Raw genomic sequence first — 17,551 nt, forward strand, 5'->3', positions numbered from 1 at the left:
AAAAATTGGCTTTTGCACCATGATAACGCCCCTGCTCACACATCGTTGCTTGTGCGCGAATTTTTGACCAAAAACAACACACTAATGATGCCGCAGCCACCGTATTCCCCAGATCTGGCCCCCTGTGACTTTTTCTTGTTCCCGAAACTGAAGAGGCCCATGAAAGGGCCGACGACGCTACGCTACGATTGAGGAGATAAAGACGGCATCGAAGGAGGAGCTGAACAAGATCACAAAAAATAATTTTTTGAAGTGCTTCGAGGATTGAAAAAAACGTTGGCACAAGTGTACAATATCTGATGGGAATTACTTTGAAGGGGACAAAATAGATATTCATGAATAAATAAATAATTTTTGAAAAAACACAAAATTCGCGATACTTTTTAAACAGACCTCGTATCTTTGACATTCTCATTCTTATTATAGCTTTACTTTATAAGAATTACTTGTTTCTTTCTGGCCTGTAAACTGAGATAAAACTAAAGAACCTCTTTGTGATGTGAGGGTTGGTATCATAGTTGATGCACTATTTGTGCTGAATTAGAATTATATTAATACCGTTGAGAATGACTTGAAGTAAGTCGAAACGCGTACGGATTTTATACAAACTTTTTATACTTTTATATTAAAAATGGACTTATAAACATTTCCATTATTATACTTGCGTGATACTACCGCGCTGACTTCTATTTCCCCTTACATTCTAGTCTTTATAATGTTTAGAAAGTAAGTTAATAGAAATTTATAAATATAAACAATAAGAATTTTGTTGGACGGTACATTTGAAAACTGAACAAATAGGAAATGGCCATAATGGTTCAAGCTGGATCTTTTATAATGCTTAAATAATTTAATGTGAATTTGTATATATTATATATGTGCATGCACATATACTAAATCTGTAATCATTTGAACTGCGCACCGAAATTTTATCAGATTTAAAAACACAGCTAAACTACTGAGATAATATCACAATTAAATTTTGATGCTCAATAAACATCTATTAAAGAGCTCTTAATATACTAGAAATCTGTAAATAAGCGTATTTATTGCGAAAAATATTATCTTGGCCGGAAGTCGAATCCGGATCTCTAAATAGTCTTTAAATCACTGAGGTCTTAGTAATTTTATAAACATAAAACAAATTTTGGGTTAAATAGCCTTGTAGATCAAAAATCTGAAGCCTATTGACGTCATATTAAAATAAGATAAGTTTATGTGCTTTGTTGGGACGGGTAACTTTTGTAGATAAAATTAGCGGAGAGTTTCTTTGAATGCTTTACTGCAGCGAACCATACAAAAAACAAAGAGAGTAACGAACAACAAATAATCATTGTAGGAAAAATCGAGAATCGAAATCTCGAAAGATCGATAAACAATCGGTAACTTATAAGCTAAAACTTATGATTTTTTGCGCGATATTCGAATACATTTTTTATCACATCAACATGCTTAACAAAGTTAGAAATTGCTCTTTGCTTTAAAAAAAGATGGAGTAAATGCTGAATCAGTTAAATTAATTTTTCTGGAAAAAAAATAAAATTTTCATTGTTTAAACTATTGTACATGAACTTTATAATACTAAAGTATATATTTAGAAAATGGCAAAAAAACGGTTTTTGTTTTTTTTTATACTGAATTTTTTTCCATATAATCAATATCTTTCGTTTTTAAGCAAAAAATGTGTTTTTTGTAACTATTCAATTTTTTTCCACATATTTTCTTCCCAAGTCTCGAGTCTCAAACATACGCATTTCTTTTCTGATACCTTTTTGAGACGTTCTATCAAATCTAAAAATCTGAAAAAATATGGAATATAATTTATGATAAGATTTAGAATTTATGATAAGATTTTGCTAAATTATAATATTTTAGAAATGGTCGAACATTTCTCTCTAAATCTCGTGGAGTGAATTTTCACTCGATGAGACTGAAAATTGAGCCAATCTTGAAAAAGGAGGAAATGAAAATACTTGTTCAAAAGTAGTAGATTTTCATTCTTTTTAAACTCAGATTTACTTTTTTGTTTGCAATGAATTCACTCCAGAGATATGAAATCTCAATCCCTTTTTTGGAGTATAATATCAGGGAAGATGAAACTTTACTCCAAAAAAGGGATTGAGATTTCACTCTTTTGAAACACATTTCAAAAGAATAAATCTTACTTTAAAAAGAATGAAAATTTGCTATTCTTAAGGTTCCTGACTACTCAGCCAAGAACTCTGCGTTGACGGTAGCGACACAGAATCAGACGGCGGTCTGGCAAACCGGTTGCCACACACTTAAGCACGAGCCCATGTCCGTGTGCGCACCGAGAGTGAACGAGACAGCGAGTTCTTTCTCACACTAATCACTTGTTTTCTCGGCAATCTCGACCGCTCGGCGGCCCTAGGCATCAATAAAGGGCGCGGAGCATTCTAAATAACATAGTAACAAGTTTTAATAAATTGTAGTAATAATGTACCCCTCCCATTAATCTAGAATAATATAAATCGTGTTAAAACGCAACAGTTTACGAGATATTTAATTATTTACGATTTTTCACGCGTTATATTATAGTATATCCCTCCTTCATAAACTCGAGTAGCAAGAATAGTTCAGTAGAAGTAGAGTTTTACCGGAAAAAAATGATAAACCAGCATTTCTTTTCACAAAAGTCTCGAAAGGCTATCAGAAAAGAAATGCGTATCTTTGAGACTCGAGACTTGTGAAGGAAATATGTGGAAAGAATTGAATAGTTGCAAAAAGCTCGTTTTTTGCTTATACATATAACGAAAGATATTGATTATATAAAAAAAAATTTAGTATAAAAAATGCAAGTATTTGTAATATCTACAAAATGAGATGTAGAACATTAAAATCGATCCATTAATTCAGTGGAAAAAAAAATAAAAAACACCGAAAAAGGCCTTTTTTTCACTCGCTCTCTGTTTATTGAGATTTAAATGCAAAGCTTTGAAATTTTTGTAAAATGTAGCCCTTGTAATGATGAATAAATCTACCCCTGAACAAGTCTGAAATGTTCATTAGTTTTTGCAAAAAGCTATTTCTTCATTAAAAACCTGTCTGCGGAAAACTTAATTTCTTCATCTTTGAGCAGTCGCACAGCAATTTATAGGGATGATTTTTCTTCTTCAAGAATTGCACTATCACGTACACTTAATAACTAAACGACTTTTTGCAGTTAAACTATTATAAAACGACTTTAAAAAGTGGACATCTTTTTCCGTATAAAAAAAATGAAATAATTCGAAAAATGAAATAAATCGTTATTATGCATCATATCAAATAGCCGTGTGAAGCGTTCAAAATCTAACATTTTTCTACTAATTTAAAAAAAAATTATTTCCTTCCGATTATTAGGAGCCGAATCAACAATTTTTTTTCCAAAATCACTGTGGCTCTTATTTTTAAGCTTAAGAGTTCCATCTGGCACCAATTTGTCAAAGAAGAATTGAATTTGCTGTTTAAAAAATCTTGAATTGTAACCATGAAATTTTTATTTAAAAAAATTTTTTGTTTCTTGAATTTTTATTTTTTCGGTTTATTACTAAAAAATTATGTTTAAGTATGGAGTGCATGTCTGATTAAAAAAATTTAAGTCACATTAGTTATATTTCTTTTTTTAATATGCTGTAAAAAGTGTCCAATTAGATAATTAAATGTACGGAATTATCAGTTCACAATTGTTTTTGTGAATTTAATTGCAGATGCAAATATGACATATATAAAAAAATAATTAATAAGTAATTTGCCAAATATTAGCGTAACTGTTAAAGATATAACACTAACTTTCACAAATATAAAAGTAAATTAGTGTTACATGAAAAATACTATATATTTTGCAACTATGTATATTCAAAAGTTACACTAATAAATATGATTGGAAACGAGACTGTCTATATATATATATTAAAACTTTAAATATAAAGCGCCTTCCCGGTTTGAGTGTTAAGATGTTGAACTACTGTCTAATATACATTCATTTAAATTGAATTAATATTCCAGAAATAAATTGAGAGCCGATGAAATTATCGGATTCACACAATCAATCTGAAACAAATAATCCCCCCAAATTCTCCCAAATCTTAAAAAAAAAAACTACTAGACAGTAGTTCAACATTTTAACACTCGGATCGGGAAGGCGCTTTGTATTTAAAGTTTTAATATATATATATAGACGGTCTCGTTTCCAATCATATTGTTTATAAACGCACGCCTATATATGCGTATACTCGTAGTCTAAAGGTTTAGGACGCTCGCACGGAATGCAAAAGATCCGGGTTCGACTCCCGGCCGAGGCAATATTTTTCGCAATAAGTTTATTACAGTTTTTTAAGATTTGGGAGAATTTGGGGGGATTATTTGTTTCAGATTGATTGTGTGAATCCGATAATTTCATCGGCTCTCAATTTATTTCTGGAATATTAATTCAATTTAAATGTGTTGAGATTTGTCCTGCTACCTACATACTACAAGCAATACATGTTGTGTCGCCACTAACGCCACGTATCGGCGTTACGCGCTGGTTTCTCTGTTTCGTCCCAGTCTGGCTACGACACATGTAACGACCACGTCTGTTTTTCAATATATCTTTTTGGTTCTCTGCACACACCCTATTCTTTTTGCCTTTGCCTTCACCTGAATTTCGTCAATAAAATGAATGTATATTAGACAGTAGTTCAACATCTTAACACTCGGACCAGGAAGGCGCTTTGTATTTAAAGCTTTAATATAGTTACACTAATATTTGGCAAATTATTTATTATTTGTTTATATATGTCATATTTGCATCTGCAATTAAATTCACAAAAACAATTTAATACTGATAATTCCGTACATTTAATTGTCCAATTGAACACTTTTTACAGCATATTAAATAAAGAAATATAGTTAATGACTTAAATTTATTAATCAGACATGTACTCCACACTCAAACGATTTTTTTAGTAATAAACCGAAAAAATAAAAATTCAAGAAACAAAAACCTAAATATTTCATGATTACAATTACTTTGCGAAACATTTGATTAAGCTATTTGCTTATATCTCGTCGAGCTACTCTAGATTTTAAAAAATTATATATTTTACGATAATTTCAAAGCTTTGCGTTTAAATCTCAATGAACAGAGATCGAGTGAAAAAATTTACCTTTTTCGATGTTTTTTATTTTTTTGTCCACTGAATTAATAGACCGATTTTAATGTTTACGTCTCATTTTGTAGTTATTTCGAGTACCTACATTTTTTATACCGATTTTTTTTTCATACAATCAATATCTTTCGTTGTATAAGCGAAACCGTGCATTTTGCAACTATTCGATTTTTTTTTCGCATATTTTCTTTATAAGTCTCGAGTCTCAAACATATTCATTTCTTTTCTGATGACCTTTCGAGACTTTCGTGAAAAGAAATGCTGGTTTATCATTTTTTTCCGGTAAAACTCTACTTCTACTGAACTATTCTTGCTACTCGAGTTTATGAAGGAGGGATATACTATAATATAACGCGCATGAAAAATCGTAAATAATTAAATATCTCATAAACTGTTGTGTTTTAACATGATTTATACTATTCTGGATTAATGGGAGGGATACACCATTACTACAATTTTTTAAAACTTATATATTATTTAGGATGCCTCCCGTCTCTTATTGATGCCTAGAGCCGCCAAGTAGCCGAAATTACCGAGAAAACATTTTCAGTCGCTGAAACATACGACTAGTGTGAGAAGGAGCTCGCTGTCTCGTTCACTCTCGACGCGCCGCAGGCGAGCACACGGACATGGGCTCGTGCTTGCTGTGTGTTACAGCGCCGCACCACGATAAATGGCCGAACTTATAGGCGTGGAAAAGTGACGTTTTGACGACAAAATTTATGTTGCGTGCCATTTCGTTATTATTTGCTTAATTGTGAAAATGTGACTTCTCTCGTACTTATCAAAATCGTAATTATCGATGAAAACTAAAGTTATCTTGGAATCTTATATGTAAAAGCGTACATATTACTCATTTTAACAGCTGTTGAACCGTGTGTTTCTGCCTGAATATAGGCTCGCTTTACGCTTTTTACGATCATTTATTGACTATCAAGGGTGGAAAGGACAGTTTTCATCGATTTTTACAAGTATTTTAATCTCATTGTGATCATAGTGATCTCATTATTTCGCCATTTTATTCAAATTGTTTTTATTTAAAAATAGCATGCAACATAAATTAACGTGTTATTCCTCGCTTCTGACATCACGATTCCAACATGGCCGCCGCGACTAGTCAGGAGTCTTAAACAATAGTAATTTCACAATAATATTTTCACTCTTTCAAGACATGTTTAATTTTCAATCTCTTGAAGTGACATTTCACTCTACGAGATTTAGAGAGTCAGATCATATATAAAAAGCGATTTAAAAAAATCTTCAAAATTTTTTTTAAATAAAATTTTAAACCAAGAACGACAAAATTTTTTTATGAATTCTTTATTCTAATTTTTCTGATACTCTTTATATTCATGATTTTTTTGTAAAGATCCGTTTAGTTAACAAAGAAAAAAATACTAATGAAAAATCGCTTTTTTTTTCGGTACCTCGAAATTGTGTAGCTCTTTTGGGATAAAAGTTCGAACAAAACATTCTTTTAGCTGAGTATTTATTTTGTCCCCTGTGGCGATGGATTATGTATGGGGTCCTAAATCCTGCTATATCCTTTCGTAAATTATATGTGTGTAATTTGATAAAACAACAATTCCGTCAGAGTTCGGTTTACAGTTTAGGATCTTTTCAAAGCACTTAACAGTGTTGCTAAATCTGTTCGAAAGTTTTCCCTATATATTGAAATTTTTTTTCAATATTTTATCCGTAATTTTGATTTTTTTATATTTTTCTTCCAAAAAGTTCCCCCAAAATTTTTCTAAACTTTTTATATCCCCAAAAAATTCCTTAGTGGAAACAAAAAATTTACAAATTTACGGGAAAATCTCCCAACTTTGCAACAGTGGTTCTCAAATTAGAATATTCTATGCATGCGTGCATGCGTGTACATATTATGTGTGTAAAGGAGATAGTTGTAAAAGAAAATAAGATTCTACAAATAATTGTTTTTTTTTAGATGTTAAAAACAGTAGGTTGGAGATTAATTGCTATAATTGGTACTATATATGGAGCTTTATACCTTTACGAACGTTTAACATGGACTAATAAAGCAAAAGAACGCGAATTTAAGCGACAATATGTTACGCATGCTACCAAGAAACTGCGATTAATTGTAGATCTGACTTCTGCAAATTGCAGTCACCAAGTACAACAGTATGTTATAATATCTATATACACACTATAAACACATAATTCTTGACATTAGGAGACCCAGCTCCGATGACCTTGACATATGTTGGTAAGGTCATGATCCTGAGTAACTTTGTCTTAACAACTTTGTAGTACAGTCCTATTTTGTAATAATTCAATAGCCAAAGGCACCGACGATTAAAGTCCGTCGACAAATTCGATTCAACAGTATTTTTTAAAATTATTATTAAATAATTTAGGTCACATATGTTTTAAAAAATATATATAAAATAAATATGTCATGCATATTTATAATTTTAATACCAAATTAAAAGTTGTCATATTTGAACCGGATTTTGTGCCTCGAAAATGTCGTATGACATTATTAGCCATTGGTAATTGATCAATCTCATCGCCGCATCCATTATATTTGCTTATTTTTGTCGTGTTTAACCTCAAAATTGCTGTCATCAAGTGTCGTTCCAATATGTACACAAGATGAAGAAAGAAAAAAGTATGCAAAGCAACGTTATAAATCTTAAGACCGACAATTAAACGTGCTAAACCATATTTCATCAGACTTTACCACTATAAGTCCTTTATTTAAAAAAATTATTAACCCTCCGCGAACCAGGTGGAAAATCATGGATCATATGTGAATCTATCTCATGCCTCATGCTGTACTTTATCATAAATATACTATAATTTAATATGATTAGTAACAACGCACTCTTCAGTTGCATGAAACCGGTAACATGCGTGCGATACTTTTTAAAAAGTTATAGAAATTTATTTTGCTGGGATATGTCACACCCCATCTAGTTCGCGGAGGGTTAATCTGGCCTAGTGCCATATCAATACGAAGAAATTTGCCAAGAGAATTTCGTCGCAAATATTACAATCGACAATAGATTGCCTTGAAATTAAAATTAAAAAACCAACGAATCCGATATATCAAAGTGTTACTTAGCCGGAATACATAAAATACAACACCTTGAAATATTTAATTTCTGCAACACCCGATGATCATAATTTTATATCGGAAAGTTTTAGTGGATGAATAATTAATGCTGTAATAGTGGAAAAAGGCCAATATTTACAGAAGCTTCCGGATGGCTGTGCTGTTATGACGGATCGAAGATTCAAGCACATTGATCATATGTTGCAGAAGAAAAATGTGTAAATAATATATATACGAGGGTCGTTAGTAGCATCTCTTGGAGGAACACACACCAAGTTACAGCCAGATCGGTCTATTTGTTTGTGTTTGGCATTCATTTGAATCGAGGAAGTCGAGTGATTTTCACGATAACGCACCAGCTCACACCTCAGCAGTTGTGGTCGCAAAATTAATGGAATTAGGGTTCCAACTCGTCTCACATCCCCCCTACTCTCCAGACTTGGCTCCCTCGGACTACTATTTGTTTCCCAATATGAAGAAATGGCCCTAATTCCATTAATTTTGCGACCACAACTGCTGAGGTGTGAGCTGGTGCGTTATTGAAAATCACTCGACTTCCTCGATTCAAATGAATGCCAAACACAAACAAATAGACCGATCTGGCTGTAACTTGGTGTGTTCCTCCAAGAGATGCTACTAACTAAATCTAACCTTGATACGCGCCAGTAGTGTCATGTCTCTGACTTTGCACGGACTTTTCAAACGACCCTCGTATATAACGACCACACCAAGTATATCACGACAGAAAACTTTCAGAAGATGAATTGTTGGAAACTAAAGAATCGCAAGTTTTCGCATACATAGAAAGGATCATCAGAAGGATAAGAACATTCAATATACGAGTATAATATCTCATTCGGGTATTTACCATCGCACATTGGACATTATCGATACTGTGATAACAGTCGTTGCAGCGTTCACAAATTTTTAAGAATCTATTATAAGAGTAATTAACTAACTAAATCATAAAATTGTACGTATAAGCATTTAATTACGCGTTTGATTAAAAAACAATTAAAAAACCAAAATACATTACCGCAGGTTCAGGCATCGATAATTAGGCGGGCACAGTTATGTATCCGACAACAAGTTTCAGCAATACTGTAATTGATAAAATAAAATCCGTGGTGATCGGTATCAGCGAGCGTGCACAATAGTCGACACACAATGTCCGTTTTTCACATCTGCGTTCCACTTGTCTTTATGTATTTCAATGATTATTCGTTATACTTATATGGACACACTTGTTTGAATAATTTACACATGTTTTTTGAACTTTTCTAAGAGACATGATACATTTTTGACTGATCAATCGTACGTGAATAATGTCGAGTTCTACATCAAGACTTACTTGAATTATGAATTTGCGAACATTTGCAATAATTATTTTGTACCGTTTTTTTCAATATGTTTAACGTCTGAAGAAGGCTCAATCCGGTAGCTGAAATTTGTAACACTGAGTTTTTAATTATTTTTTATTTTATTTTTATTATTTTTTATTATATTTTTTCTTCTATTTTACTTTTCTGTATTTGTATTTTATTCTTTTAATTGTATGACTTTTTTAAAGAAATGTGTTGACTCTTACTTTGCCCTTTATTTATTGTTATTTATTTTGTATAGGAAGAGTCCTTCAATTTTGTTAATTGATAAAATAAAATTTTGTTCATTAAAAATTTTTTTTGTGTTTTTCTTTAAACCTAATAGTCTTTAGATTCCGTGTAAACATTGTTTATAAACATTATACGCGTTATACATCGCTCGACGAACTGTAGCTGAGTTGTAACAGTATACGTACGCAGCGGATTTTCAAACTCAATTTTCTCGAAAACTAAGCAGAAAATCGAAAACTTTTATTCTATATATTTTTTTTTATTTTATATCTATGGAACTATCCTACACCTTTCCTTATTTATATGGTTTTTCACGCGAAGCGAGATCCACCCCACTTGTACTCTGCCTAGGGTATCTCCGAAACTATAAGAGGTCATCCCATAGTTGTTAAGGCAAAGTTACTTGACAGCATATGTCAAGGTCAAGATAATTGGAGCTGGCTCCCCTAACGTCAAGGTTTATCATATTCAGATATAATAGTATATAAATATGTGTAAGAAATAATTTTACTTTGATTATTTTTTGTTTTTTAAAAACAAATTTTTTTTAAAACAGTTTTTTAAAAAGCTATTTGATACTTTAAAATTGTGAAATGAACTAGTACAATATAATAAAATTTGGATTTCTCGTGATTTATATAATATTATTTTGAATGCATGTATTTAATGGATTTATAATACAATATCTTTTTCTCGAAATTATTTCTTAAACTCTAATTCAAAATCTTTTTATATTATAAAATAATATAAATAAAACAATCTAATGGGTCAGCGCATAAAATAGAACACACATAATTAAAGACGTTAATCAGAGATACATAAAGTGAACGATGAAGAACGACGTATATCAATATATACAAATATTCGGAGAAAAGGTATCATTACAAGTTTCGGTTGCCGGATTGAGCCCTCTTCAGATGTTAAACAAAGTGAATAGAATAAAAAATAGTAAAAAAATAAATAAATATAAATAAATAATTCTTGTCGCAACAATCATAGAGCGCGAAAATGTGCAGTTCGATAGGGTCCAGACGTAGAGCACAATATTATTCATACGAATGAGCAGTCAAAATGATGTAAAGTCTCATAGCCAAGTTCTAGTTGATAAAACCGGAAAAAGGAAAAGAACTCGTATAAAAAGTAAACTTAAATAACTTGACAACCGCAATTGAGATAAAAAGTGAACACTCACCAACAAACATGAGTAAGTCAATGAGAACTGATGTATCTGTATAAGTAAAGAAGGTATGAAACGCATACCGCCGATTGGACTGCAAATGCGAGAGTCGACCATCTCAGTGTCGCACACAACGTGACCGCTCGCTGAAACGGAACGCCACGTACTGAGAGAGGAGACGGGCCGACAGTATCGAAACGTCAAACTTTGTTTACAATAGGCAAACATGCCTTATGAAGACCTTCAGTGTCCGTTTGCAGATTGAGACTGTTGTTCTGTTTCTTAATGTGAAGCATTTCTGAGATCAAATGTTTTCTGTAAGAAGGCTCTTCATCTATGATTTGAACATTGTCCCATTGGAAATCGTGATTATGAAGTAGCCTATGTTCGGTGATGACAGAGCGGGCAGAAGCTTTATGCCTGATATGGTTGCGATGTTCGGCAATTCTAGTTTTCAATTGCCTGCCCGTCTGTCCAACATAAGACGCGTCACAATTATTGCACGAAATTTTGTAAACGACATTACTTTTCGATGTGAGGGGACAAGTGTCTTTCTGAACTTTTATGTATTTGCCCATTTTGTTGGGGCTATGGAAGGCTACCCTGATATCGCTTTTATTTCTATTTAGCATTCTAAATTTCTCCGTGTGAAGCGGAATGAAAGGAACCGTAAGCCAAGAGGTAGATTCATTCATACAGACATTGTCAGTCGCAACATTGTGTACTTTGTGTCTATTTTTAATCCAATTTTTAATCCTTTGATTGATAGAGTCGAAAATGAAATCCAATGGATAGTCATTCTCTAGTAATATGTTAATGATAAAAGTCAAATTTTTTGTGTGAAACATACCGTCAGATAATAAAAGGGCTCTGTGTACTAACAAAAAGATGGTGCCTTTTTTCTGCGTCAATGGATGATTGGAATGAAAGTTCAGAAACCTACCTGAGAACGTTGGCTTACGATACCAATCGAAATTACAGCGATTTTTGTTGATAGACACACACGGTGATGTCCAGGAAATTTATCGTATCTCCCCTTCTTTCGACGGTAAACTGCAGGCGCGGATGGAATGAATTAAATTGTTTTAATAACCCGTCGATTTGTGAAGGAGGCACCGCAGTACATATGTCATCCATGTATCTGTAGTAAAATAAGATGTCAAAATTCAACGACATCAAGGACACCGTCTCCAATCTCCTCATCACTAAGTCCGCTATTACCGGTGATATTGGAGAGCCCCATGGGGGTGCCAAAGCTTTGTTTGTAAATTACATTGTCAAAGGAAAAAAAGGTAGAATCCAAGACAAACTGTATCGCTCCCAAGAACTCCTTCTTGGGCAGGGAGCAATCACTGGAAATAACATTCCATTGCTCATTCACACAGTCGACCGCTACATCCGTTGGCACGTTCGTGAAAAGAGAGGTGACATCTAAAGAAATTAATACGTGCGCACCTGTAAAGTGCACACGTCTCAATTTCTCGACTAATTCAAAACTGTTTTTAACGTGACTGTCCGCTTTCGGAATGGTTTTAAATAATCTATTATGTAAAAACGTAGCCAATGAATACAGCGGACTGTCCACCGATGACACGATAATTCTGAGAGGGCAATCAAGCTTATGAATCTTTGGCAGCCCATAGGCTCTCGGAAGTGACCCGTCACTACAGTACAACGTCCTGTACTCAGAGTCCTTGATATGACCCTTAGTTTTCCATCTGGTAAGCATAGACCTTAAAGTTTTTTTTTCGTAAGTTTTTTAGTCGGATCTTTTTTGATCGAGACATACGTATCCGAGTCCCCCAATAACGCCGTCATCTTATTCTTGTAAGCGTCCCTGTCCATAGCGACAGTGACGTTGCCCTTGTCAGCAAGCGTGAACACGATGTTGGGATGCGCGGATAAAAACACACGCGTATCCAACTCTAATCTAGCCAATTGTTTGTCAATGTCGGAAGTAAAGATAGGAGAAGATATCATCTCCTCTCAGAATTATCGTGTCATCGGTGGACAGTCCGCTGTATTCATTGGCTACGTTTTTACATAATAGATTATTTAAAACCATTCCGAAAGCGGACAGTCACGTTAAAAACAGTTTTGAATTAGTCGAGAAATTGAGACGTGTGCACTTTACAGGTGCGCACGTATTAATTTCTTTAGATGTCACCTCTCTTTTCACGAACGTGCCAACGGATGTAGCGGTCGACTGTGTGAATGAGCAATGGAATGTTATTTCCAGTGATTGCTCCCTGCCCAAGAAGGAGTTCTTGGGAGCGATACAGTTTGTCTTGGATTCTACCTTTTTTTCCTTTGACAATGTAATTTACAAACAAAGCTTTGGCACCCCCATGGGGCTCTCCAATATCACCGGTAATAGCGGACTTAGTGATGAGGAGATTGGAGACGGTGTCCTTGATGTCGTTGAATTTTGACATCTTATTTTACTACAGATACATGGATGACATATGTACTGCGGTGCCTCCTTCACAAATCGACGGGTTATTAAAACAATTTAATTCATTCCATCCGCGCCTGCAGTTTACCGTCGAAAGAAGGGGAGATACGATAAATTTCCTGGACATCACCGTGTGTGTCTATCAACAAAAATCGCTGTAATTTCGATTGGTATCGTAAGCCAACGTTCTCAGGTAGGTTTCTGAACTTTCATTCCAATCATCCATTGACGCAGAAAAAAGGCACCATCTTTTTGTTAGTACACAGAGCCCTTTTATTATCTGACGGTATGTTTCACACAAAAAATTTGACTTTTATCATTAACATATTACTAGAGAATGACTATCCATTGGATTTCATTTTCGACTCTATCAATCAAAGGATTAAAAATTGGATTAAAAATAGACACAAAGTACACAATGTTGCGACTGACAATGTCTGTATGAATGAATCTACCTCTTGGCTTACGGTTCCTTTCATTCCGCTTCACACGGAGAAATTTAGAATGCTAAATAGAAATAAAAGCGATATCAGGGTAGCCTTCCATAGCCCCAACAAAATGGGCAAATACATAAAAGTTCAGAAAGACACTTGTCCCCTCACATCGAAAAGTAATGTCGTTTACAAAATTTCGTGCAATAATTGTGACGCGTCTTATGTTGGACAGACGGGCAGGCAATTGAAAACTAGAATTGCCGAACATCGCAACCATATCAGGCATAAAGCTTCTGCCCGCTCTGTCATCACCGAACATAGGCTACTTCATAATCACGATTTCCAATGGGACAATGTTCAAATCATAGATGAAGAGCCTTCTTACAGAAAACATTTGATCTCAGAAATGCTTCACATTAAGAAACAGAACAACAGTCTCAATCTGCAAACGGACACTGAAGGTCTTCATAAGGCATGTTTGCCTATTGTAAACAAAGTTTGACGTTTCGATACTGTCGGCCCGTCTCCTCTCTCAGTACGTGGCGTTCCGTTTCAGCGAGCGGTCACGTTGTGTGCGACACTGAGATGGTCGACTCTCGCATTTGCAGTCCAATCGGCGGTATGCGTTTCATACCTTCTTTACTTATACAGATACATCAGTTCTCATTGACTTACTCATGTTTGTTGGTGAGTGTTCACTTTTTATCTCAATTGCGGTTGTCAAGTTATTTAAGTTTACTTTTTATACGAGTTCTTTTCCTTTTTCCGGTTTTATCAACTAGAACTTGGCTATGAGACTTTACATCATTTTGACTGCTCATTCGTATGAATAATATTGTGCTCTACGTCTGGACCCTATCGAACTGCACATTTTCGCGCTCTATGATTGTTGCGACAAGAATTATTTATTTATATTTATTTATTTTTTTACTATTTTTTATTCTATTCACTTTGTTTAACATCTGAAGAGGGCTCAATCCGGCAACCGAAACTTGTAATGATACCTTTTCTCCGAATATTTGTATATATTGATATACGTCGTTCTTCATCGTTCACTTTATGTATCTCTGATTAACGTCTTTAATTATGTGTGTTCTATTTTATGCGCTGACTCTTATTTCGCCCTTTAGTTTGTTTTATTATATATATGTTACACACGAAGAGTCTTTATACCGTTGTTATTTAAAATAATATATTTATTTTTTATTTCTTTTCCGTAATAATATTTGATATAATTTTATATAGAGAGCTCTCCAGCACATTTGCAAGGCTTTGTCATTTAGTAGATGAAACAACATCTGAAATGGATACCGAACTGAAAATCATAGGAAATAATTTAGCACTATTGGAAAAAGCAGCAGCTAAGGCAAAGCATCTTCGAAATGAAGCCAACTTTTTAATAAATGAACTTGATACGTTCGATGCAGCTTATTTAAAACCATTAAATTAAATTAATAATGTGTTTTATACACATTTAAAATTACATAAATAATGTTTTGAAGGTATAATTATATGTAATTGTTAAAAATATCTGATATTTTAGTTTTTAGTTTAGAAATAATAATTGAAGTCTTATATGACAATTGAGTGATAGACACGTATATGCATAAATATAGATTTATATTCTATCTGATAAATTACTGCGATTATCTATGTGTACATGAAAAATATGATTTTTATATCAAATAAGAGAAATAGACAATTGTATTTAAATTTATGATAAATATGAGACACGATCTCTTAAAAAGTACTAAATGTTTCTACCTAATAAAAACTCTAGTCTTAATGTGCAGGAAAATAAATTTCTTACTAAATTATGTCAAATAATTATTATTTTTATTAATATTAGCAATAATTTTTTTTCAATAGATAATTATAATGTAATTATTATATAACAAATAAATTAAAAGCAAATTTATATATATGCATATTGTTTATTTTTAGAAGTAACATATCACAGATTGTTGTCCTATTAAGTTTTCCTTTAACAAGACTCAGATAAATTATGCTTATCTTATCTTAGATTTATTATAGGTTATCAGTCTTATGTATTAAAAAAGAGAAAGCATATAAAACATATATAAAAAGCTAGAAACATAAAAAAACGTAAACAGTAAGCTTGAATTGACTATTTCACGGCAGAGAACGTAATACAACCTTATATTTTCTAACTTCATATATATGTTTTATTTATACTTCTTATTGCTTTACGCTTTTGTATGTGCTATGGATTTAAAATTTATCTTTTTATTAAACTGTATGTTTATTGAAAAATGTATGTAATTGTAAAAGTACGAATAAATATAATCAACTTACATATGAGCAATAATTTTATAGTTTAATAAGTTTAATAAATGAAACCACGTATTTTTATAAATTTATTTGTATGTATATAGAGTATTGAAGTTAGGGAAGTTCCACTATATGTTTAATTCTGCCTATACATATTTTATGCATATTTTAAATAATTTCATATTTAATATTGTATTTAATATTGTAAAGAATTATTTTTTTTATTAGCACAACAATCAATGAATTTACTATTTATTGTGTGAAATATTCTTATCACAGTCTTCTACATCTATACTGCTCATAGTGCTCACTTTGATTATTTTTTACGTGATAGTTCAAGTTTCTAATTTATTAATTATTATTTTATATTATCGAATCTCTCAATTAAAGCTACTTACAGCGGTTAGAATATCTGCCAATGTAATGATAAAATCAAAATATACAAAGTGTCAATAAGCAAGGAAGTAAGCACGATTTGCAAAATCTAGTGTGGATGTACAGGGTAGACAATTTTAATTTATCTAGTCCATTTTCTCAAAATCTGTAAATTTAAGACAAAAATGTTTCATACAAAAGTTCTATGGTTTCAAGGGGGAAAGAAATTGGTGACTTTGGTTGACCTTGAGAAGATGTTCTTAAGATCAGATCAAGGTTACTTAAAAATTTGCAAATGAAAACTTTTTATTTTTTATTACATATTTTGTTATAGATAAAAGCTATCATAAGTAAGCATTTTGGCAACGAGCTAGTGGAAATGCAAGGTAGAATCACTCCTGAGCCTTGCACTTTGGCATGGCAACGACCTGCGGAAATGCAAGATTTGGTGATCCACGCGCGAACGACATCCGTCGCATGACCATGATCATATCGATTACCAGAATGCGCGGTAATAAGACATCGCACATTTCTTTATATTTGGCTTAATCGCAGATCGCGGGAGTCTTATCCGACAAATGAATCTAACATCACATTACGCGCATCGCGAACGTCGAGTGTCTTGTTACATCCACGATACCGACCGCTTTAAGTATTATCGCGAGCGTGAACGATAATATATAATCCACGATTAACCACAAGTTTAACGCAAAGTTCAAATATTATTGTTCACACTAAAGGTGTAATTAAAAAGGAGAATTATTTTAAATAAACTGATGAAAAGTAGTCAAGTATGTGTTCTTCTCTCCCTTCGGGCACCATTCCCAGCGCTCCTCGTGGGTTCCAACTCTTTAGACAGACCGAATCCCTTAATTATTACTTGTACACTGAAAGGTACAACATTTTTATAGCTGTCTTCGTTTGAAAACACTATAATAAAGTTCATATCTATTTTTATTTCTTTTGAGTT

General features: G+C 32.9%; 1 protein-coding gene across 7 annotated transcripts in view; it reads left to right on the top strand.

Annotated features, from left to right (window-relative positions):
- LOC108746496 (transmembrane GTPase Marf) overlaps nt 1–17,332 on the top strand; it is a 146,041-nt gene extending 128,709 nt beyond the window's left edge. For 5 of the 7 annotated variants that reach the window (XM_018483309.1, XM_018483308.1, XM_018483310.1 and 2 more), the window contains 2 exons: nt 7,102–7,298; nt 15,160–15,388. In XM_018483309.1, the coding sequence (XP_018338811.1) occupies nt 7,102–7,298; nt 15,160–15,364 (402 nt within the window). In that variant the 3' untranslated portion in view covers nt 15,365–15,388. Of the gene's footprint in view, nt 1–7,101; nt 7,299–15,159; nt 15,389–16,915 lie in introns of those variants that run through there. The other 2 variants (XM_018483314.1, XM_018483315.1) reach the window with 2 other exon arrangements.
- The last annotated feature ends 219 nt before the right edge of the window (nt 17,333–17,551 follow it).

Source organism: Trachymyrmex septentrionalis, unplaced genomic scaffold (assembly GCF_001594115.1).
Source record: "Trachymyrmex septentrionalis isolate Tsep2-gDNA-1 unplaced genomic scaffold, Tsep1.0 scaffold173, whole genome shotgun sequence".
In the NCBI taxonomy this organism is placed as follows: Eukaryota; Metazoa; Arthropoda; class Insecta; order Hymenoptera; family Formicidae; genus Trachymyrmex; species Trachymyrmex septentrionalis.